The 26,172-nt window shown below is 38.7% G+C and overlaps 1 protein-coding gene across 7 annotated transcripts in view; it reads left to right on the top strand.

The window, feature by feature from the left end:
* PHACTR2 (phosphatase and actin regulator 2) overlaps window positions 1-26,172 on the top strand; it is a 302,003-nt gene that overhangs the window by 180,680 nt on the left and 95,151 nt on the right. For 6 of the 7 annotated variants that reach the window (XM_039465367.2, XM_074397354.1, XM_074397356.1 and 3 more), the window contains exon 2: window positions 10,126-10,293. The exons of the other annotated variant lie outside the window; for it this stretch is intronic. In XM_039465367.2, coding sequence (XP_039321301.1) covers window positions 10,126-10,293 — 168 coding nt within the window. The remainder of the gene's footprint in view (window positions 1-10,125; window positions 10,294-26,172) is intronic. 7 annotated transcript variants of the gene reach the window in all.

Raw genomic sequence — 26,172 nt, 5'->3', positions numbered from 1 at the left:
AAAAAAACAGGTTTAAAAATTGATCGTATCAAACTTCTAAAATTAATATTATGATAAATAAGGATTCTGTACAATCAAATTACTAGAGTCGGTATAAAGGGAAGAGTTCACTCTGCCTGCAGCCAGCATGAAATTAACTGTGATGACACTGGGCATTGTTTTAGACAGCAAAACAATACCTGCCCTAACTCCTTGGAATAGCCCAATACGTGATTGGGGTAGAATTGAGTTATTACTCATTAGGGTTTGTCTCTTGACTTCTCTTAAAATAGAGATCCACTCCCACCCACTACCCTCCTCCCCATTTTTATATAGGGAATACTTGGGAGGTAAACTTCTTAAGTTTAAATCCTGCTCACCAGCTGTGTGATCTTGCTAGTTGCTTGGACTCTCTCGGCCTCAGCTTCCTCATCTATAAAATGGGAATACTAATAGCAACTACTTCTCAGGATTGTGGTGATGAGGAAAGAGGCAGTGTGTATAAAGCACTTAGGTCTTTTTTTTTTTAGCTTAATAAAATATCAAGTAATAGAATAGTTCTTACCTACAAGACTGATAAGCTCAGCACAAAGCAATATGAAGTCATAGAATTTTTAAAGTTGGAAAGGAGCCCAGAGATCATTTAACCTAGTCTCCTAATTTCAGCCATGAGAAATTGGGGTCCTTGCTCAAGGTCACAGGGCTGATTAAGTAGCAGAGTTGGGACAAGAATCCAACTCTCTTCTTGGCTTAGAGTTCACCATCCCAGTTGGGTGGTCAAAACCCAGAACAATAACATAGATTTATTGCTTGTCCTGATTGTGCAACATCTTCTTTGCTTTTTTTTTTTTTTTTTTTTTTTTTAACAGATAGTCTTACTGCTATTTTAGAGCTACTAGGAGCTAAACTAGTATGATAGCTACACTCATGGCTAGTTCACCATGAGTGTAGCTATCGTATGCCAATGGAGACAGCCTGGTATAGTGAGAAATAAGCCTAGATCAGCAATCAGGTGACCTAAACTCTTGTGTCTGTCACTAGTTAACAATTTGGGAAGTCAGAAAGCCTTCCTGGGTCCCAGTTTCTTTATATATACGGCTTTACTATCTAGCATAATGTGAAAGTACTAAACATAAGTTTGTCCCACGGTGGATAATGCTGTGTAACCCAGTGCTTTTATAAATTACATTGCTCAGAACTGCTGAGTGCTCTACTATGCATTGTAAGAATATATATACAACTGTCATTTTTTTACAGAAAATAAACTACTTCTCTACCTTTAATCTTGCTTTGGTGAAATTCTAATTTATCGTGGCTTCTGGACAACCTCAAAAGATGTTAGAGAGGTAGATTAGCTTTCCTGGAAACCAAGTCAGGGAAAAGGATATTATTTACGTTTTCCAGATAGATGTAATGATAGCTTTTCAAAAAAGAAGAGATGTTCATAAAACTCATCATTGTCAAGTACTCTATCATCTATGGTCTTGCTAAGCGAGCATGTTTTGATTTTGTAACTAGGTAGCTTTGTTTGGAAATGCTCATGTACTAAAATTAAGTTCCGTAAATGAATCTCACAGACATTCAGTGAAAGAAATACAAAAAATATATATTATGTGATTCCACTAACTTAAAGCTCAAGAAAATGTAAAACAGGCCAGGCACTGTGGCTCACACCTATAATGCCAGCACTTTGGGAGGCCGAGACAGGTGGATCACTTGAGTCCAGGAGTTTGAGACCAGCCTGGACAACATGGCTAAACCCTGTCTCTGCAAAAAATAATAACAACAAAAATTACTTTAAAAAAAAAAGAACAGGTAAAACAAATTAATGCTGCTAGAAGTCAAAATAGTGGTTATCTGGGAGAATACAGCTCCGAGGATGGCTACTGATTTGCAAGAAGCATAAGGAGACCTTCTGGGGCTTTGAAATGATTGATACTTTGGTCTGAAGTGTGATTATAAGTGCAATATCATTTACATTCTGTCTGTATTCCTCAAAAATCTTTTTGGAAAATCTCCATAGTATTAATTTTAACGACAGTGAGAACTACTGATTTTATCCCAACTCGCTGTAAATAACATTGTAGCTTTTTTCAAGTGATGGGGAAATGGAAATTGGCAAATTGGGAGGCAAATCTGAATAGCAGGGTCATGAGCAATCTTCCTCCAGGGGGACTGAAATGCTTTCATTACACTCTATTATGGTAAAGTTTTCACATTCTGTTCTTTTTCTTTAAATGTAATTTCTTGCTTATATTCTATTCTTTTACTCTTGGGGATTTAAAAAATGATGGCTAAATAATTTTTAAAATATTTTAGCCATGATTATTACCTTAATGCTGATTATTTTTAAAGGAACCATCAGCTGATGAAAACCAATTTTCTTCTGAGATAAGATCTTTTCTAACTCTAAAATTTTATTATATTCAGATTTTTAAGTGAGGGAATACATTTATATATAGAAAGTTCAAAAATAATCTAGTTCCTTTAAAAATTTTTATATTTAACCATTTCACATGTTCAAGGCCATGACTATAAATCTGTTTTTATTTTTTCCCATGTGTATGTGTCATGTGTCTATGATGAACACAGCACTGATAATGAGAAAATTTTTCTTGGCATTAGTTTAAAAGGTCAACTAGCCTTTATTTGCTTACTTCCTAAGTCCGTCATGGGTGTGTGTGTGTGTGTGTGTGTGTGTGTGTGTGTATGTGTGTGTGTGTGTATGTATGTTAGGGGGATGTTTGGAATCTCTTCTCTTCTCTGCGTAAGATGGCACAGTAACTGTGAATGAATACTTCCTGATGTGTGCTGGAGCTGGGCCCAGTGTCTACCATTTTGCAAGATATTGAATACTACTTACCTTATCTGGATTCATCATGTGCTAAGAAGTGTTGAAACAGCAACTTAAATCTTCTCTTATAGAATACTGGGAATGGAAAGTATGAATAAAGGGAGATTTTTGGAGAGAAAGATGGTCAAGTCTGAAGCATATTACTTTCCAAGACTCCTTTGAGCTGAAATCTTTACTGTCGGTAAAAGACAGCAGGCCCCGAGGCCTCTTCAAGCTGATTTCCTCACTCCTAAGAATCTCCTAAATCTTTATCCTCATTTACCTCCATGATAGCTAATGACACGTTTTAAAACATAAACTTGATTTTAGAATAGTTTTAGATTTGCAGGAAAGTTGAAAAAAATGGCACAGAGAGATCTTATATCAGCATGATACATTTGTTACAACCAAGGAACAAACACTGGTATTATTCCTGTTAACTACACTCCACAGTTCATTTGGATTTCAGTAGTTTTTCCCTGACGTCCTCTTTTTCTGTTCCCGGGTTCCTTCAGGATGACGTGTTACATGTAGCAGTAGTGTCTCCTTAGGCTCCTCTGGTCAGATGGTTTCTCACACCTTCCTTGTTTTGAATGACCCTCCTTGACAGTTTTTGTTTTGTTTTGTTTTTGAGACGAGTCTCGCTCTGTAGCCCAGGCTGGAGTGCAGTGGTGCAATCGTGGCTCACTGCAGCCTCCAATTGCTGGGTTCAAGCGATTCTCCTGCCTCAGCCTCCCAAGTAGCTGGGATTATAGGCACCTGCCACCAAGCCTGGCTAATTTTTGTATTTTTAGTAGAAGCAGGGTTTCACCATGTTGGCAAGGCTGGTCTTGAACTCCTGACCTTGTGTGCTTTGCCTGCCTCAGCCTCCCGAAGTGCTGGGATTACAGATGTGAGCCACTGCACCCAGCCAGACCTTGACAGTTTTGAGATACCTGGTATTTTGGAAATGTTTCCCAATTTAGTTTTGCCTGATGTTTTCCTTGTGGTTACCACAGCATTGTGGGTCCTGAAGTACCATTCTCCTTATATCATAACAAGAATACATACTGTCAGCACAACTTATCACTGATGATGTTGACAACCTCCTGGCTAAGGTCATGTTTGTCAGCATCTTCACCATAAAGCCACTCCTTTCTCCCCTCTTCCAATATTGCACTCTTTGGAAAAAAGTCACTATGGTTAGCCCACATTTAAGCAGTCAGGAGTTAAGCTCCACTTTCTTGAGAGGAGGGTATGTATATAAATTATGTGAAATTCCATAAGGATTTATCTCTTCTCCCATATTCATTTATTCATTCAATATTTATCTATATGAGTGTGGATTTGTGGATGTTAATTTTATACTTTGGGTTATAATTTCTTACTATATTTGTACTTCATTGCTGAGATTATTCCAGCTTTGGCTTTTGGAAACTCTTGAGTGGGCTTCTGTGTTCCTTTAACCTACCCCCTTCCATTGGTTTGCTTTTTGAGCACTTTCTGGCACTACAAGATATTGCAGAGCTCATCTAGTGTCTTCCATGCCCCAGCTCTAAAAGCAGTCTTTTCTGTAAGGAAGTGGGATTTGTCTATTAGAGAATGCTATTAGAAACCAAGATCTGAGTGCTGGGGGTGCTCATTGCTGCTGGGGTGTTATTGCTTCTAGGCATTCTGAGAGGACAGAGCCAGCAAATACACATGTGTAAACAAATCCATGCATGTATGCATATCTATAATTCATCTACTTGTCTATCTGTCTACCTGGCCAAACACAGGTTCATGCAGATGTCTCCAACTCTAATCAGGGCTGCATGGATCATTCTAGCTTTACTCCATTGCTTATCTGTTTCCTCTCACTCCAGTAGTCAAAAACCTGGCTTCCATCATCTGCCATTCATGCACTTAACTTGTTTGATCCCAATATACATGTTCCACAGTTTCAGAATTTTTAACCTGCACCTCATGTGACGCCACGCATTTTTATTCTTCTGTTCATTTTCTCTTCCTCTCCACTTGTCATTTATCTTACCTTTAAAAGGAAGAGACTTGACCCAACCTGCTATAAACTTTGATGAGCAAGAGAGTAGGGAACTCCTTTAGACAATGGAGGGAAGGAAGGCTAGCCACTTGGCTGCCTTAGAAACCATGATCCAAGCTCACCTGTGATAGCTTATACCATCAGTTTACCCTGACGTCATCACTGGTTTATACCGTCAGGTCACCCTAACAGAAGTGAGTTGCTTCTGTTCCCAGATATTGTACATACACCCTTGTGTAATGATAGCACATGTCCTAAGTTATCGTTTCAGTTGAGAGAGAAAGAGAGAGAAAGAGACCTCATGTAAATGTAGGAAATAAAGTTAAATCTTCCCTAAGCACTCTTCTGATTTTTCTTTGCCATATGTTCTGTGGCTTTTAAAGGGGAAAGTGACAGAATTATAATAGAAATATAAAAACTGTAATAGAAATAAAAATATACAAAGATAATCTTAATATTGTGTAAGCATAATAAAGCACAAAAAAAAAAAAGCCCGGAAACAATATTTTAAGGAAATAAAGTTTGGTATGCTTGTTTTTTTTTTTTTTTAACTTTCTTAAAGCATACACAGCAGAGTGTTATCAAAGCATTATTTACCACACATGATTTCTCCTAGTTATTTTTGCTATGATTGGTCTTCAAAAACGCATTCTCATTGACCTTCAGATATTTAAGGATATTTGGAAAAAAGTTGAGAACATGCTTTATTGCCACCTACTTTTTTTCACAGAGCGGCTGTCAGTTTGTATGAAATTAGTATCAGGAGTTCTTTTACGGAGATTCTTTTCTAAATGGCCTTTCAGTTACAACATTTGTGAGTTGGAATACTATGCCACGTTTGTCTCAGTTCCTCAATGCCTAAAATAATTGTGTGTGGTGAAAAATTGATATCTAAAGTATCATAACTATTAAATAGTATAAAAATACAACAAACTCTATTAAGTAGATTTGATTTTTCTAAGAATCCCTATCATTCAAATCCCCTTCTCAAATCTCAAAGGGAAGACTGTTAAATCCTACAGTTTATTTCATATGTGTATTAGTCTGCTCTTGCACTGCTATAAAGAAATACCAGAGACTGGGTAATTTATGTAGAAAAGAGGTTTAATTGGCTCATAGTTCTGAAGGCTAGCTTCTGCTTGCTTATGGAAGGGCCTCAGGAAACGTAAAATCATGGCGCGAGGTGAAGGGGAAGCAGGCATGTCTTACATGGCTGGAGCAGGAGGAAGAGAGAAGGGGAGGTGCTACACACTTTTAGACAACTGGAATTTGTGTGATCTCATTCACTATACAGTATCAAGAGGGGATGGTGCTGAACAATTGATGAGAACTCCACCACCATGATCCAATCACTTCCCACCAGGCCTCACCTTCAACACTGAGGATTACAATTTGACATGGGATTTGGGTGGGGATACATATGTAAACCCTATCAGTATGATAATTACTAGCCTCATTCATTTTTGGCTTATATGGTCACGTTTGCAGTGGAACTGCCTGACTGATACATCTCTGTTTAAATAAAAAATAAAATCTGCATGTATTTTCTGATTTCTTAGCAACTGGTAGGTGTGGGGAAATCCTGTTAGGTATGGGCTTGTTTCAGTGGGAAGATAGACTGAGCTGTGTCATTTTAGGTGTCTACATTTGATTAACTAATGACTGTATTTCAAAATATGCCATATTTTAAAATGTAGAACTCAAGTGTGAAAAAGGTAAAGTTCTGATGAATGATAGGCTACTCTTAGTAACATAAAAGTAAATCAAAATTAACATTGAAAACAATCAGGAAATTTTACCTTTCATCTGGAATTTACCTGGCCATTTGTTCTTATCTGCATGTAAATGCAAAATTCACCAGACTTATTGTGAAATAATATATGGAAAGTTTCAAATGGATTTTAATGGAAAACTGATCCACAAGAAAAATTATAGAAATATCAATAGCAACACCAGTGTCCTGGGTATCTAAAGAAAAGAAAAGGATTAATATTCTGTCCATACTATTCAAATGCAGGTGACAGTTGTCTTCACATTCATGATTTAAGAGAAGTACAATGGCATATCAGCCAACTGTGCCAACATATGATTTCTAATTGCAGGTGTGGTTTATGATAGGAGAAAAATAGGCTGTTCTTTATTGCTTCAGAGGGAAAATAGAATTCTTATGGAACATCAGGGAATTGGATATGTGGATTGGGAGAGAAAGATCCCACTATATTGTAAGAAAGTGAAAACTAGGCATGTAGCCACAGAGATGAATTTGAGACGGAAACTTTTGTTTCTATGTTCATAATAATCAGCTCTTTTATATTTTGCAACATTTAAGTTGCACAAAGTCAAGCCCTTTCATGAGAGTTCAGCATAAAGTCTTCATGAAGAAGTAAAACCATACTCTCAGTTCCCCCTGGGTTTGCCCTCTGGTTCAAGGAGGGAAGTTAGACAGGAGTAGAATTAAAGTAATAAATATTTTACTCTTTTACTCTGAGTTAGCTTCAAACTCAGTCTGTCCCCTGTATTTCTATCTATTGTGCTATGGCTGAAAGTAGGGTTAGAGACCACTTTCAGAAGAATCAGCATAGGACTTGAGTCTCCAGTTTTCCCTGGTAATGCACAGTGTCTGCCTATCTCTGCGCAGATAGGACTTGAAATTAGAGTAGACTCCACTAGTGGGAGGAATAGGATTTATTCATATTTGTTTGGAAGGAGAATTCATAAGGATTTAGGAATTAGCATCTATGGATTGTCTTTTTTCATTCAGTTTGAGATTTTCCTGGTTCTTAGTGTGTCAAGTGATTTTCGATGGAAACTTGGACATTTTTGTATTATGTTATGCAACTCTAGATCTTATTTGAAGCATTCTGTTTTAATTGGCTCTGACTGACACCTCTGCAGCTGAGAAAGCAGTGGGTGCCACCTTATCATTGCTACACGGAGGTGAAAATCTCAGTTCTCCACTTGTCACCTGTTGACATGTTGTGTATGTGTGTGGGGCGTCCTTGTTACTGTTGGGCACAGGTAAAATTCCCAGATCCCCATGTGGTCTCCCTTGATACCACAGTTAGAGTGTTCTTGTTCCCAGTGTGCAATGATTTTGCCACCTCTGTATTGAAGGGAAGGGGAGAAATATCCAGTTGTTGCTGGGTAGAGATGGATGTCAGGGCTTCCTACCATGGTCTCCACTGACACTGTAGATGCTTCATTATTCAGCTGCCAGGCATAAAGGTGCTGGTTTCCTACTTGGTCTTCTCTGACTCCACCCTAGTGCGGGTATTTTTTCAGAGGCTCCCTTTCAGAGCCTCATGAGGATGGAGATCTAGTAACGCCATTCAGCCTTTGCTGGCATGAATGGTCACAGGTTCATCTATGGAGTTTGGCTGGAGTAGAGCAGTTTGTCTAAAAGTTGCTTATGTTGCTACTCTGGCCCTTTCCTGGTTCTGTAGCTAGAGAGAGCCGACATTTGTGGTCTCTGCCCATTGGTGTTTCTGGGTTGCTGGCTTCCATGCTTGTTGGCTTTTCCAGGTTTCTGACTTCTTTAGCTACAAATCTGGGATATTTGAGGCAAAAAGAAAACCCAGAAATCTCACCACCATGTTTCTTGGGTTCTAAGGTCTCAGGCTGGTCTACCTTCTCTTCACCTTACAGAACTTTCTTGCATTTATATGTAACATCCATGTTTTTTTGTTTTTTGTTTTTTTTTGTTTTTTGTTTTTTGTTTTTTTTTTAAGTTGTATTTAGCCAGAGGAATAAGAAAAAGTAAGTCTGGGCTGGGAGTGGTGGCTCACACCTCTAATCCCAGCACTTCAGGAGGCTGAGGCGAGTGGATCAGTTGAGGTCAGGAGTTCAAGACCAGCCTGACCAATATGGTGAAATCCCGCCTCTAGTAAAAATACAAAAATTAATCAGACATGGTGGCATGTGCCTGTAGTCAGTCCCAGCTACAAGGGCAGCTGAGGCAGAAGAATTGCTTGAACCCGGGAGGCAGTGGTTGCAGTGAGCTGAGATCATGCCACTGCACTCCAGCCTGGGCGACAGAGCAAGACTCCATCTCTAAAAGAAAAAGTAAGTCTGTTTTATCTTCTTGGAAGCAGAAGTCCTTGCTATTCAATTTTCATTTTTATTTATTATTACCAATATTATATTAAGCCTTTAAAAATACAAAGAGTATAAAAGAATTTGTATCTCTCCATTTATTATTTTTGATGGACATCAGTATCCTTCACCTCTAAACACGTCAGCATACATATTATTAATGAGACTTTACTATCTGTTTGGTTTTTTAAGGTAAATTTTACATAAAGTGAAATACAAAAAATTATAAATGCCATTTGATGAGTTTTGGATAATCCAACCATTATTGAGATAATTTCCATCACTCCCGTAAGTTCCCTCAAGTTACTTCTCAAGTAATTTCTACCTCCTCACCCCAAGAAGAAACTACTGTTTTGATTTTTCTTTTTTATTTTTGGCCATAATTTCAAGTGCTATTTTATTGATGGCATAATATTATAGTTTATCCATTCTGGTCTGCTTCCAGTTCTTTGCCATTAAAATTTGATAGTTGGTATAATGTAAGTCACTGCTCTCTTCTGTCAGCCTACAACACAGTGCAAGCAAGGCAACTTAAGATTTTGTGTGCGTCTTCTGGTTAATAAAATAGTGAAGGCTTACTAAGACATATTTTTGTCACACACAGTACCCAATTTTTCCACATATTTCTTGTTGTTAATGTAGTTACCAGTTTCTTTGAAACTCAAAACCTTTTTTGTAATAGAAGCAAAAGATAGTTTTAGCATTGTAAAAATAAAATTTAGCTTCCTGGCACCAAGTTTTATTTTGTGAAAGAGAAACCATGATTTAAACTACACCATCACTGTAATATTCATTATGGAGAATGTGAGACTAGTCTCTGGAGGAACATCCTATTTCAGAAATACATAGAATACTCTATTTCCATAGAAAATATTGATGTGGTTGCTGGAGATGGATTCAGCTGTGTCGCATAGGCACGTATTTATCTGGCCCCATCTGTAATATAAGTCTCTTGCTTCCATTCTGTTTCCCCAAAATGGTATTCTAAGTGGATTGTAATTTCTCATTGACTGATTTACTGATTGCTATGAGAGGAGTCCTACCAGCTGTGAAATGGGACAAGTAAACGTTATGTGAGATTCCAATTAGAGTGAGCGTGCTTACCTTTAACAGCCCAGGAAGCAATCAATGATGTTATTTTATTACAACCTTTTTTTTTTTTTTTACAACCTTTCTCTGTCTATATTTTTTTTTAATACAGTTGATGGACTGGACAAAGCTTCTATAGCAAACTCAGATGGCCCCACAGCAGGTTCCCAAACCCCTCCCTTCAAGAGGAAGGGGAAACTATCCACCATTGGTAAAATCTTTAAGCCTTGGAAATGGAGGAAAAAGAAGACCAGCGACAAATTTAGAGAAACCTCAGCAGGTACGAGTATCGTAACTTGTTAGAAGACAGGATAAATTGTAAAATGTTTTAAAAGGTAGAAAATTGTATTTTACCGAGTGTTTTTTTCCCAGAAAAAATTAACCCGTATTTAAAATGAAATTATTTATTTTGTGGATTAAACAACTTAAGAGTTCTGATTTGCCTTCTTTTTATACTGACCTTGACTTTCTAATATATTCTTATTTAAAAATATATATTTGTAAATTTATATAAAAAATGGATGGGTGAGACAACAGAGTAAAATCGTAGAAAATGGTAAGTGGAAATGCTGTTCATCAACATTGTGGTGGCAAGTATCTATTTTTATATACACATAATGTTACATGTATATTTAACTAGTTAGACTATACTATTTTACTAATATGTAAATATTTAACTATTTAACTAGTTTATACTACTATATATGTTACATTATGTTTTATATTTATATTTATATAACTAACTAGTAGACTATACTACTATATATGTTAACATTATGTTGCGTATATAGTAGTATGGTCTTATTTGTTAATTAAGACTTTGTAAAACTGTCTTTTTTGATGTATTCATTCTTTAGGAAAGATTTAAGTGGCTATATGAAAGAAAAGTTTTGTTATATTTTTAAAATTTCCATCATATCCTTAGGACAAATAAATGGTCTCTGTCTTAAAAGAGTAGAGGCATAACCCTGTTGATGTGAAAATGTTTGCTTGTTAATTTAGTTTGTAGATGCGTTAAACCTTAAGAGTTATATTGCTTAGTGCCTTTCATATGGATTCATGAAGGAAGCTGGCTTTAAATCTCAGGCCAAAATTCAGCCTAACTGAAACAAGTGCCAGTGTCGGTGTATTTTGTCTAAGAAAAGTGTTTGTTAGGTTCAACGTTCCCATGCTTACTGTCCAAAGCAATCCCTTCATCAGAATCCCTCCAATGCAAGACAGTCTAATATTGTTAGTAGAGGTACAGGGTCACAGAGCGTATCTTATTGGTCTGTACTAAGATAAGAGCTAGGCTTTTGTTTCAGAGCTGTGAAATGAAATTGAATACTACACACAATACAAGGATATAGAAGAGGGACATCAAATCTCCCCAAAGAAAATTGTCTCAGATGCATTTGCAGCTATATAGTTTATTTGAGCATTTCATATTTAACAAGAAATAATGATAAGCTACCTGGAATTTGTTTCAAAATAATCCTAAAGGAGGGTGAGGTTGGTAAGATTGTCAATGAAGGAAGACTGCCAATTAGGTTCTTTAAGCTGGGCAATGGGTCCATCATGGTTATTACTCTTATTTCTCTACTTATAGATATTGGAAATTTTCTGTAATCAAAAGATAAAGAAGAGAGACTTGGCTTAAGGGAAAATAATGCTGGTTTGGTTATTGGGTCCTCTTTAGCACCTAAGTGGCGTCTCGGGTTAGCAGTGAGAAGTGAGGCAGAGTGCTGTGCTGTGTGAGGACACCTGGCTGGGTGACCTTGAACAAGTCAGATCAGCTTCAGGTTTCTCGCCCGCAAAATTGGGAAGTTGAATGTTCTGAACTCGAAGGTGCCTTAGTTCCAGATTCTGTTGTTGGTCCTCAGGGATACCCTCGACTCCTTCCAGTCCCTGGCTGGGCATCTTGTTCTCCTGTGTTTTTTGATTGTAGACGGAACCTCACTGGCCTTCTTCCAGTGCCTCCCTCTCACATTTGCTTAAGCATTAGGAGAATCTGGCTCTTCACATTACCAGCACTTCCCAAGGTGGGAGCAGAGCTCCAGATGTAAGGTTCAAAAACTAACGTAAGGTACAGAGGGGCGTATCAAATGCTAGTTTTTTCCATGTTGGAGAAAGATGTCATATCTAGAGGAAGACTGATTTATTCAGTCGATGCAAAAGTAATTGTGATTTTTGCCATTGCTTTTAGTGGCAAAAAAATCACAATTACTTTTGCACCAACCTAGTATTTGGATATAACCAAGAGAGTTATTTTCTTCTTTAAAAAATTATCTCAAGCAGTGAAATGGAGCTGTTAGGATGTAAGGGCTGTCTGCTGTCTGGCAATCAATGAAGTACACCTTAGGCAAGACCCACAATATCTCAAGGTATAAAAGAAAGTTAATTTCTTCCAAGAAAAGTAACTCTTCTATGTTTGGCCTTCTCTTAAACTCCTGGGTTGTTATTCACATGGATATGAATCTTACTGTGTTCTGCTGCACAGTGATAAACACCGCTTTTCCTAGTATGGGTTTCTGTTATAGGAATTCTTAATTGCTAGTAGACAGAATGTAGCACTGTTTTATTAATGCATTGTAATAATATGTTTACTATTGTGGTGGGAGGTTAGAAGGGTCCTATTCGTGGCCTGTTTTGGTGGTCCTTGAGTCAGTTGTATTTTGGAATGTTCCTTCTATGTCCAAAGCACATCTTGCCCTAGAAGGCAGGCTGGGCTTATGCCCCAGCTCCCTGATCTCTGGCCTTATTTTAAAGCAGAAAGTTTCCAGTATCTTTGGCTCTGATTTAGGCTATTCAGTGTCTGACTGTTGGATTCTAGAGCAGGAGAATAGGCCTCTTTTCCATCCACTTCCCCCAGCTACCCCTCTTCACTGCTTTTCTTGTGCGTGAGAGGTCCCACCTAAGCTCTAGGTTCTTCTAGCCCTTCCCTATCTTTAGAACTCAAAATGGCATTTGTACCTTTTTTCCTACATGATCATTTCCCCCCATTTTGCTTTGCTTTGATTTGATTTGGTGGGAGGTGAGGATATAAACATCCTTCTTTTGGATTTTTGTGTGTGCTTATGTCTCCCCAAAGCTAAGAGTACAAATGCCCTCTCTAAATAAACACAGTTGTTCCTATAACTAATCATAGTGTCTTACCATCAAGACCAAACTTGCTGAAAATCTAACCTACCTCTGCTGCCTCACTTTCTTCCCACATTCTCATTCTTTTTCCCATTCCAATCTACCTCTGTGTCCTGTATTCACTAAGGTTACTCCAAGCCTTCTAATCTAGTGTCTAGACTAGTGGCATTCTCTTATTTTCATTCTTATGAATTATTTCTCTTATTTTCATTCATTTCAACCTCTACAACATTTGCTGTTACTGAATAGTCAGTCCTGCCTTAATTTCCAAAATACCTCTTCCTTACTTTACAAAAGCTACCATTGTCTTGGACTTCTCTTTCTCTCTTTTGCCTTCTCTCTTCCTCTTCTCATCGCCCCTAACCTCCTGAGGGAAGGCTGCTATGTACCTTAGCCCTTCTGTTGCTTTGAGTATGATCTTCTTTCCCATACCCGCATCCCTCAAACTGGCCCAGGCTAAGGCCGATGCCCACACATCTACCCAAGCACCTAATGGGTAGCACTCTCTGAAGACAGCATGTTAACTCAAAATCCATTCATACAGTCTATATGTATTTCCATGGAAAACATCTGAGCTGCCAGGCACTGTTCTGGAAGCCTGGTATTCTGCAGCCAATAAGCAAGTAAGGTTCCTGCCCTCATGGAACTTTTACTCTAGGCAGGTGAGGTACTAATAAATGCTATGATGGACACAGGGAGTGAAGGAAGAGGGAGTGGAAAAGTACTATGTACAAATGCATTCCAACAAAAACAGATCCCCTGTCAACCCCAGCTATCCTTGCTACTGTAGACGTGGCTTCCTTTGGCATCCAGACTTTGAACCATGGAGTTCTTTGCCTCTTCTTTCTCTTACCATATTCTACCTTCTGTGAGCTCCTAAAACTTTTGATTTATTCTAAAGTCTTTAACATCAGCCTATCTTGCCAATCGCTGTTGTCTAGTCCTATCACCTAATGTCTCCATTAGTGCAATGTAGCCTTTTTCTATGCTTATTTGTAGCTACCTATGAAATCTGTAGATCACTAGAGAAGACAGGGAGAGTCAGGGTTCCAGCAGCAAGCTACCTACAAGGGGAACCTGACCCAGCTGCTGAGGCTGACAGAGGAAGTTTGGGATGTCACGGGCTGTCAGGAACCCCAGAGTGACCACGGTAATGACATTACAAGTATCAAGCCAGGAAAATAGAGCAATGAATACTTCACCACAAAATGGCACAAGTTCCAACAGGTAGGATAAGTCTCAGAGCACCCAGGTGAGCAATATTAGAAAATTCAGGAAGGCCTCAGTGACCAGGGTGTTCCTTTCTCAGGCAGAAGTATTTAGGTGGGGCAGATGGTGTCTGGCATGGGAATCAGAAAGACTTGAACAGGACCCTGGTCACACAGGCTGGAGTGCAGTGGTGCTATCACAGCTCACTGCAGCCTCAGTCTCCCAGCTTCAAGCAAGCCTCCCACCTCAACCTCCTGAGCAGCTAGGACCACGGGCACACGCCACAATGCCCAGCTAATTTTTGTACTTTTGTATTGTACTCTTAGTAGAGATGGGATTTCGCCATATTGCCCAGGCTGATCTCAAACCCCTGTGCTCAAGCAATCTGCCTGACTCAGCTTCCCAAAGTGCTGGGGGTATAGGCGTGAGCCACTGTCCTCAGCCTATGGCTCTATCCTTTTTCAAAGAACGAGGGAATAGAGCTGATAAGTAAGACAGGAACTTACCAAAGGACTCAGGGCAGAAACTTGCTGTATAAAGTGGAACACAGGGAATGGATTTGGAGGAGGAATCTTTTAAGATCCTAAGCCTGTGGTGCTGGAGCTACTGTTGCTAGAATGACATAGCCCAGGAGCTGGGTGAGCAGGGAGAGGAGGGCTTGCTCTGGTCAGCAGCAGTGGCCCAACATGGGTGGATCTGGGGACATAGGTGGGCAGAGCACCCGTCTCCCCTCTTGCCCTTCCAGATTGTCTTGGATGCCACCATCAGGAAACATTCCTCAGATGGGACTTTGCTCCTGTCACTTCTTGCTAAAAAGTGTGACTGGGTCTGCATGGTTTCTTCAGTGAAATCCAGACACCTCAGCTCTTCTCAGTTTAACCCAAACTGGCCTTGTCTTTTCTCTTCGTCCTCAGCCCTGGGACTTCGGTCATGCTGGGTCACCGGCTCAGCATGCCCCAAGCCTTCTTTGTCCCCTGACTTTTCTTCTTGCCCTTTCCTGTTCCTCTGAGCACCTCCTTCCCCCAGCTATACCTACTGAAATGCTATCAATCATTCAAGGCGCAGTAACATGTCTCTTCCTCCTGAACATATTCTTGACTTTGATTCAGCACCAGCTGATGGCAGCCTCCCCTCCTTTGCCTGTACTCCTGTTAGGACATGTTTATTTTAACTTGTTTTCCCGTTTAAGTGTCTGTCTTGTGTTTCTAGTTGACTATGTAGAGTATTTAAGGGCAGAGACTATCACACTCACTTTTGCTGCACTTCCCATAGGTTCTTTATGTAATAACTTGTACCTGGGCCATCAACAAAAAATGTGTCTTGAATTGCTTCTTTATTAAATACCCACTATAACCAAAAGTGCAATGCTGGGGGCTTTAGGACATTTTTTTTTTTTATGAAAGAGAAAGGATCTCATTCTGTTGCCCAGGCGGGAGTACAGTGACACAATCACAGCTCACTGCAACATCAACTTCCCTAGGCTCAAATGATCCTCCCACCTGAGCCCCCCAAATAGCTGGGACTACAGGCATTCACCACCATACCCAGCTAATTTTTGTATTTTTTGTAGGGACAGGGTTGCACTGTGTTGCTAGGCTGGTGTCAAACTCCTGGGCTCAAACGATTCATCCCCCTTGGTGTCCTGAACTGCTAAGATTACAGGCATGAACCATCACACCCAGCCTATGCTTTAGGACTTTATAAAAGAAATTGAAGATTTAAAAAACTATAACAAATTAAAATACCAAAACATGTACTTCATCATTACAGCCATGTAGCACTATTAAGAAGCCAATAAAATTATTAGAATAAATATTTTTCCTATCTTTTGTCCTTATTTAAAAGTAAGTTATACTCCTATGTAAAGAAACTCAAGACAACTTATCCTCAATAAATGGGGACTTGTATTTGTACTGTTAGTAAGAGAGAAAGAATACCTGTCAAGCTTTTGGGTAGTGTTGTCAGTGCCAGCATTCTAGGAATCAGACTCAATTGCAGAGAATCATCTGGTAAAATCTTTGATTTCCTGAAGGCACTCTGTACTCCCTAATAATAACGGCTATTTTTTTATTGAATGCTGTTAGGTACCCAGTTCTGCTCCCAGAACTTGATTCATATAAACTCATTGAATCATCAGTACAACCTCACGAAGTACAATCTTTAAAAGCTACTATTATCCCAATTCTACTGATGAGGAAACTGGGGCTAAAACATTTAGATGACTTGCCCAAGTTAACACACACCTGGCAGTAGGCAAAGGCGGTATGTGAACCGAAGCCATGAGGCCCTAGAGCCAGTACTTTTGGCCATTCAGAAGTTGCATCTCTAAAAGGTGTCTTCCTACCCAGGTCAGTGAGGACTGATCATTGAAAGGTGGCTCTAATACATGGTTTTGCCTCACACACTAGTTTTTGTGGTAAGAAGGATTTTGTCTGAGGAATCACTTTGGTTCTACTTGACTGGCCTGCTTTCCGCAATGCACATGTAGAAAAATGGTTGGCAAGGATCAAAATTATGTTTGGTCCTATGAAAGGATAATATTCTCTTGTAACCATAGAGACCTGATTTTGCTACTTGGGATTATTTTCCGCATCTACAAAGTAGGGCAAAGTCAAAGGATTTGCTTAAGGTGATATTTGTTGAGGATTGCTCTGGTTGCATTAATAAATGACAGCATTTTGATTTTACCTATCTTATTCCACTAAGGAGTAGGAAGTGCTTTTTTTTTTTTTTTTTTTTTTTTTTTTTTCAGAGATGGAGTCTCACTCTGTCATCCAGGCTGGAGTGCAGTAGCAGGATCTTGGCTCACTGAAACCTCTCCCTCTGAGTTTAAGCAATTCTCCTGCCTCAGCCTCCTGAGCCGCTGGGACTACAGGCATGTGCCATTACACCCAGCTAATTTTTGTGTTTTTACTAGGGGCAGGGTTTCACCCTGTTGTTCAGGCTGGTCTCAAACTCCAGACCTCAGGTAATCCACCCGCCTCGGCCTCCAAAAGTGCTGGCCAACACACCCAGCCTGGAAGTGCTTTTATTTATCATTCATCCTCACATCATATTGGAGGAAGAAGAGGGAATCTTTTCCTTATTCCAATTTACTGTATCAGGGAGAAGTTACATAACCAACCAAAGGCCACACAGCACATCTAGATCCACAGAGGGCTTCTTGCTTATATATTTGACACTTCTTTGTCCTCAGCAAGTGTTTATGAGCATCTTCATCTACTGTATGTCAGGAATTGTTACAGGCTCTAGGGATACTCGCGTAGATTTTAGTGACATAAAAGAGACTATCTTCCTTCTTGCAGAGAACTTGAATTCTAGTACGAGTAGGAAGCAGAAAATAAACCCAAGTAAGTTAGATACTGATTAGAAAGTGAGAAGTGAAAATTAAAGCAAGGAATTGGAGTAGAGAATATGGAAGGAAGGTTACAGTTTAAAATAGGAAAACGTTCCTGGGAAGGTAACATTTAAGCAAAGTCAGGAAGGAGGGAAGAGAAAGCACTGAGAGAACTCTGGTAGGTCATCACATCAGTTAACGATAGCATGCACTTTCAGTGATGGTGTGGACACATTGTGAGTCTAGGCCTTTACAAACATCATCTGATAATTTAACCATTAAAATGCCTCACATTCATGAACTTCATGGTTGTTCAATTTTGTTGTTGTTGTTGAGACCGGGTCTCACTGTGTTACCCAAGCTGGAGTGGAATGCAGTGGAGTGATCACAGCCCAGATGAAGTCTTTACCGCCTGGACTCAAGCAATCCTCCCACCTCAGCCTCCTGAGCAGCTGGGACCATAGGTGTGGGCCACCATGCCTGGCTAATTTTTGTGTTATTTGTGGAGACAAGGTCTCACTATGTTGCCTAGGCTGGTCTCAAACTCCTGGTCTCAAGCGATTCTCCCACCTTGGTCTCTCAAAGTGTTGGGATTGCAGGCATGAGCCACTGCACCAGGACTGGTTGTTAATCTTCATATCTACTGCCAGCTCTATGGCTCCTAACAAATTATGGAACTTCATTCTATACAATTCTACCGGAAAAGGAACAGGGTTTAACTCTATAATATAAGCATTTTGTTATGGGTTTTTTTCTTCAACTCAAATTCACAAGGCGGATTCTGACCCACCATCAAACCGAAAGTCAGAAAGCCACCTTCACGGAGTTCCAGTTTAGAATGGCACATATGTGGGTGTTTTCTGGTGGATACAGTATCAAGTCCTATTGAGACTGCCTTTGTAAGTTGAAATAATAATGCATTACTGCCTCTGTCTGTAAACGATCCTTAACTTACATACTGGTGTTATCCCAGGATTGCATTTTTAGATTATTTGGAATGATGGATATGCTTCCAAACTAATTTACAAAATTGAGTTTAACTCATAAAATGCCTGAAGTCTGCAGCTATTAATATTTGTTCAAATGCAGCCAAACACTATTTATTGTTACTATAATAAAACACTTTCATAATTTTCCATTGAAATTAAGAATTTTTGAGCTGTAAAGGACCATAGCCATCTAGTTCTGTCTCTAGGGCAGGAATCAACCCTGTCTCCAGCAGCCCCTGTAACATCCAGTCACTGAGCTTCTTCCTAAATTCTTTATTCCCAGCTCTAATTGTTTGGGAAGTTTCCTTTTGTGTTGTCCTGAAATAAATTATCTCCAGTCTTTCTAACTATCCTCTGGTGTGTGTGTGTGTGTGTGTCCTAATCACAGTGTTAGATGATCATCCTTCCATCTTTCCTTTAAGTTAGTTCATCCCTTTATCTATTGTCAGTTTCAGAGTGTCTCACCATAGGAGCACATTAGATTGTCTAGGTCACTCAGTGCTAGGGACATAGTGATAAACAAGCCTGACCAGTTCCCTGTGCAGCTAGCTGTACTTCACGTGTTCTTTCTTAGCTATTTTTAATCCTAAGCTAACATGGCAACTTTTTCAAAAATTCTTATTATTTGTACTTCACCGACCACAGTTTCACTAGAATTTCATCTTGTTATTTAAAGAGGAATTTATCAGTAAGAATTAATATCTTGTAAATGTCCAGGGAGCTGAAAGTTCCCACGAAAACTCTCTATCACTTTTCTGCTTATTTAATGTTCTCTTTGTGGAAAATATCACCCAAAGCCTCCTAATGGGGCAATCTGTTTTACTTTTTTATAACAATATATTTTCTGTTCTTTCTCTATACTCTCATGTGGACATATGTACATATCATATCCAAATTTCTTGGATGCTAGTTTCTCCAAAAGCACTAGAAATCTCTGGCATTTTTTTTTTCTGTTCTGCCTGCTATTCTCCATGATACCTGGTTTTATACCATTATCTAGGTGTTTTCCTCCCTCTTGAATTCAACTTTAAGGTTCTCTTCAATAGTCCAATTCAGTGAGCATCTTCTTTGCAGGCCATTTTTTTTCTTAAATTTTTGTATTTTTAGTGAATACCTAATTGTTGTACATATTTATGGGGTATATGTGATATTTTGATATAAACATACATCAAATTGAGATAATTGAGATATACATCACCTCAGTTATCATTTCTTTTTGTTAGATATATTCCAGTTCCACTCTCTTAGTTATTTTGAGATACACATACTGTCAGCTGTCATCACCCCTTTGTGCTACTAAACACTACATCTATTCTTTCTAGCCAACTGTACATTTGTATCCCTTAACCATCCCCCTTTATTCCTTCCTCCACACTACCCTTCCCAGCTTCTGGTAACTATCATTCTACTCTTCTCCATGAGTTCAGTTTTTTTTTGTTTTAGCTCCCACATATGAGTGAGAACATGCAACATTTGTCTTTCTGTCCCTGGCTTATTTTACTTGACATAATGTCTTTCAGTTCCATCCATGTTGCTACAAATGACAGGATTTTATTCTTTTTTATGGCTGAATAATATTCCACTATGGTGGAACAATATTCCATTGTGTATATGTACTAGATTTTCTTTATCCATTCATCTGTTGATAAACACTTAGGTTGATTGCATGTCTTGACTGTTGTGAATAGTCTGGCATCTCATTCCTGTTTTCATATATTGAACCACATGTCTTGTCAGGCTAGTGCTATTGTATGAACGTTATGGTCCAGAAAATCAGATCTTGTCTTCGACACCATCAGTTAAAATGGCTTTTCACGTTTTCTTATCCACTCTTTTCATATATCATGATCTCTAGCCAGAAAAGAAGAGAACACCTCACCTTCTATGCCTTCCTGTTTTCTACTTGGGACTTCTGACTAGCTAGACCATCCAGATGGCTCTGAGGAAGACAATTATTCTTATTTTTAACAATGAGTAGTGGACGGTTTGAGGAGTTTTGATCTGCCCTCTTTTATGTCCTAAGAGGCACATTCCAAGAAGACAGCGTTCCTTCCGATTAGCCAGGCAGGCCTGTGCAAGGCTGTCATCTCTAGCACTCAGCAAGAGCTCCTCAGTGACCACTTTTGACTTTTCCTGCTGGGTCTGATGAATCCTCCTTGTCATCCATTCATACAGCAAATATTCACTGAGATTCTACCCTGTGCCCAAATTCTGTTCTAGGGAAACAGGCTCATGAAGCTGGTATTCCAGGGAATAAATACAAGGAAAGGATATTGTGGGGAAAATCAGAGTATATGTGGAGATTGAGAATAGCCGGTCAGTGAAAGAAGCAAGACATCGGCTCAGAGTCTCTGCTACACTACCCTTCTCTGTCTTACCTGCTGCTCCATGCCAGGTCTACACAGCACATCAATTCTCCCTCTCCTGTTTGTTATCTTTTTTTTTTTTTCCCTGTCAACCTCTTGACAGGACATCTTGGTGTTGTCAAGTAGTTGACTCTTAGTCCCTATTTTCTTCCTCAAAACATTTCTTTTTGTGTGGCTTCATTACCTATATAATTCTTCCACTTTTTTTCCTTTTTTTTTTTTCGAGACAGAGTCTCACTCTGTTATCCAGACTGGAGTGCAGTGGTGCAATCTCAGCTCACTGCAGCCTCTGCCTCCCATGTTCAAGCGATTCTCCTGCCTCAGCCTCCCGAGTAGCTGGGATTATAGGTGTGTTCCACAACATCAGCTAAGTTTTTTGTGTGTATTTTTAGTAGAGATGGGATTTTGCCATGTTGACCAGGCTGGTCTCAAACTCCTGACCTCAAGTGATTCACCCACCTCAGCCTCCCAAAGTGCTGGGATTACAGACATGAGCCACTGTGCCTAGCCTAATTCTTCTATCTTTTTCTAGATAATGTTCATCTTTTCCAGACTAGAGCAAAGGATGATGCTCCCCAACTTCTTTCACCTTCCCTTTTAGTGAGTTTACATTTATAGCTCACTTCTTGGTGGCTCCTCTCCAAGGAAGAAAAACAGAGGGCTCAGCCATGAGTTTCTGCACAGTCCAGACCATGGGGTGTCAGGGTTACCCTTGTTTGTTTTTGGCAGCCCCTCTTGGAAACATTTCCTGTAAACAGCCCCCCAACAAACTGGGCCTTTAAAAAGGGGGCTTTTCTGTTGAGCCCTGGTTTGTGCCAGCTATGTCAATCCCTTGACCTTTCAGAAAGCACAAGTAGCTTTTTGACTTTTCCAAAATGTTTTCCTGCCTTGTCTCTCTCTTTGGTTGTGGCCATGGGCCAATGAGCATATAGTTCATTGGAAGATGTATGTATTTACATCTCCAGCGTGGACTCTTGAGAGTCTTATTAGAAGTACCTGTGGTGTGACATATGTGGGAGACAGATGTTCAAAGATACCATGAACAAGTTCATTTTCTATGGCCGAATATGTGATCATAACCATCTCAAAAGAGATTATCTCTCGGTCTTTCACCATGTGGGTGTTTCCTCTTTGTTTTATATGTGTCTGTGTATATGTGTGTATAGTTCTAAGAATTTTAATATATGTATAGTTTTGCATAATCACTATCACAGTCAGGGTATGTCAGAGTTCTGTCTCTCCCCAAATCTCCTTTGTGCTGTCTTTTTATAGTCACACCCCATTCTGCACCCCTTCTCCCAACCCCTAACCTCTGGCAACTATTGGTCTGTTCTTCTTCAGCATAGTTATGTTGTTTCAAGAATGTCATAGAAATGGAATCATTCAGTGTGATATCTTTGGAGATTGGTTTCTTTCACTTCCCAGAGTGAATCATGAGAGATTCATCCAGGCTGTTGCATGTATTCATCATTCCATTTTTTTCAATAGCATTTCGTGGAATAGATGGAGCACAGTTTGTTTTTCCATACATGAAAGACATATGTGTTGTTTCTGGTTTGGGGTAATTATAAATAAAGCTGCTACGAATATTCTTGTGTAAGTTCTTGTGTGAGCAAACATTTTCATTTCTCTAGGGAAAATATGTAGGAATGGGATTTGGGGGTCATATGTTAAATGCGTGTTTAACTTTATAAGCAAATGCCAAACAGTTTTCCTGAGTTTTGTGTTCCTACAAGTAGCATAGAAAAGTTCCAGTTGCTCCACATCCTTGTCAACACTTGGTATTGTCATTATTTTTTGTTGTTATGGTAAAAATATGCATCATAAAATTCACTATCTTAACCATTTTTAAATGTACAGTTTATTAGTGTTCAGTGTATTTACATTGTTCTGTAAATAGATCTCCAGAATTTTTCAGCTAGCAAAACTGAAACTCTATCCTTATTAGACAACTTTCTTTTTGCCCTCCAGTAATCTACCATTCTACTTGCTGTAACTATGAATTTGACTGCTTTAGATCACTCATGTAAGTGGACTCAGATAGTATTTGTCTTTTTGTGACTAGCTTATTTCACTGAGCATAATGTCCTCAAGGCTCATCTATGCTGTATCATGTGACAGGATTTCCTTTTTTTAAAGACTATGTAGTATACTACATTGTTTAAATCCATTCGTTGGTCAATGGACATTTGGGCTTCGTCCACCTCTTGGCTGTTGTGGATATTGCTGCTCTGAACATGGGTGTGCTATCATTAGTTTTATGTTAACTATTTTTGTAGGTATGCAGTGGTATTTTGTCATGGTTTTAATTTGCATTTTCCTAATGGGCTAATGATGTTGAACTTTTGTTATTGATACATAATGTTTGTATATATTTATAGGGTACATGTGATATTTTGTTACATGCATATACTGTGTCATGATCATGTCAGGGTATTTAGGATATCCATCACCTCAGACATTTATCATTTCTACCATTGGGAAATTTCAAATCCTCTCTTCTAGCTATTTTGATACAATACATTGTTGCAACTGCAGTCATCCTACTGTGCTATTAAACTTATTTCTTCTATATAACTGTATGTTTGTACCCATTAATCTGCCTCTCTTTATCCCCTCCCCCACCAACACCCACACACCCTTTGCAGCCTCTGGTAACTGTCATTCTACTTTCTACCTCTATTAGATCAACTTTTTTTAGCTTCCACCTATGAGTGAGAACATATATTTATCTTCTTGTGCCTTGATTATTTTACTTAATGTAATTTCCTCCAGTTCTATCTATGTTGCTGCAAATGACAGGATTTTATTCTTTTTTATGGCCAAACGGCATTCCATCATTCATATATAACCGTATTTTCTTTATCCATTCATCTTTGATGGACACTTAGGTTGATTCCATATCTTGGCTATTGTTAACAGTGCTACAGTAAACATGGACATGCAGGTATCCTTTTGATATATTGAGTTCCATTTTGGGGGGGTGGTGAGTACCTGGTAGTGGGATTGTTGGATCATAAGGTGGCTCTATTTTTAGTTTTTTAGTTTTGTTTTGTTTTGTTTTTTTGAGAAACCTTCATACTGTTCTCTGTAATGGCTATACCAGTGTACATTCCTACCAACACTGTGAGAGTTTCCATTTCTCTGAATCCTCACCAACATCTGTCATTTTTTGTCTTTTTGATAATAGCCATGCTAACTGAAGTAAGATAATATCTCATTGTGGTTTTGATTTGCATTTCCCTGATGATAAGTGATGTTGAGCATTTTTCATATAACTGCCATTTGTATATGTTTTTGATTAGTATCTATTCGTATCTTTTGCCCACTTTTTAATGGGATTGTTTGGTGTTTCACTGTCAAGTTATTTGAGTTCCCTGTACATAGCTCAACATGTTAAACCCCTTATATGACAAACCAACAGCTAACATCATGCTGAATGGTGAAAAGTTTAAAAGTCTTACCTCTAAGAACTGGAACAAGACAAGGATGCCCACTTTCAACACTCCTATTGTACTGGAAATCCTAGCCAGAGCAATTAGGCAAGAGACAGAAATGAAAGGCATCCAAATTGGAAAAGAAAAAGACAAACTTTGCAAACAACATGATCTTATATCTAGAGGCTCTTAGATCCGATAAATAAATTCAGTAAAGTTACAAGATACAAAATCAGCATAAAAATCAGTGGTGTCTCTTTTCAATTTTTTTTTTTTTTTTGAGATAGGGTCTCACTCTGTCACTCAGGCTGGAGTGCTGCATAGATGCTTACTGCAGCATCTACCTCCCAGGCTCAGGTGATCCTCTCACCTCACCCTCACAAGTAGCTGGGACTACAGGTGCACACCACCACACCCACCTAGTTTTTATATTTTTTGTAGAGACAGGGTTTCACCGTGTTACCCAGGCAATCCACTAGCCTCAGTCTCCCAAAATGCTGAGATTACAGGCATGAGCCAGCACACCCAGCCAAGTGGCATTTCTACACACCAATAGCAAACTAGCTGAAAAAGAAAGCAAGAAAGCAACCTCATTTACAATAACTACAAAAAATAAAGTAAAATGCCAAGGGAAAAAATTAGCTAAGGTGGTAAAAGACCTCTGTAAGCAAAAATAGAAAACATGGATAAAAGGAATTGAAGAGAACATATCCAAATGGAAAGACATCCTAGGATCATGGATAGGAAAAATTAGTATTGTTAAAATGACCATAATACCCAAAGCAATCTGTGGATTCTGTGCAATCCCTATCAAAATACCAATGACATTTTTCACAGACAGAAAAATGTGTATGGAACTAAAAAAGAGACCAAACAGCCAAAGCAATCCTGAGCAAAAAGAACAAAGCTGAAAGCATCATGCTACCTGACTTCAAAATATATTACAAGGCTATAGTGACCAAAACAGCATAGTATTTGTATGAAAACAGACATATAGATCAATGGAAAAGAATAGAGAGCCCAGAAATAAATCTATATATTTACAGCCAACTAATTTTTGACAGAGGTGCCAAGAACATAGCTTAGGGAAGGAACATCCTCTTCAATAAATTATGGTGGAAAAAGTGAATATCCAGACACAAAAGAATGAAAGTAGACCCCCCACAGTATATAAAAATCAACACAAAACTGATTAAAGATATAAACAGAAGACCCCAAACTATGCGACTACTAGAAGAAAACATAGGGAAACACTCCAGAACATCAGTCTAGGCAAAGATTGTATGTCTGGGACCTCAAAAGTACAGGCAACAAAACATAAACGGACAAATTGGGCTGTATTAAATTATTAATAAAAAGTTTCTGCACAGCAAAGATAACAGTTAACAGAGTGAAGAGACAATCTGTGGAATGGGAGAAAATATTTGCAGAATATTTATCCAACAATGAACTTCTTTTCATGTACTTATCTGCTATCCATATATCCTCTTTGATAGTTTCTATTCAGGTATTTTGCCTAATTTTTAATTGGGTTATTTGTTTTTTTTTACTATTAAATTTTGAGAGTTCTTTATATATTCTAGATACAAGTTTCTTGCTCGATATGTGATTTTCAAATATTTTCTCCCACTCTGTGGATTGTCTTTTCATTCTTATAACAGCACCTTTTGCAAAGGAAAAGTTTTTAATTTAGATGTAATT

This window comes from Saimiri boliviensis, chromosome 4 (assembly GCF_048565385.1).
Source record: "Saimiri boliviensis isolate mSaiBol1 chromosome 4, mSaiBol1.pri, whole genome shotgun sequence".
NCBI classification, from domain to species: domain Eukaryota; kingdom Metazoa; phylum Chordata; class Mammalia; order Primates; family Cebidae; genus Saimiri; species Saimiri boliviensis.
This window is presented reverse-complemented; position numbering and strand designations above follow the sequence as displayed.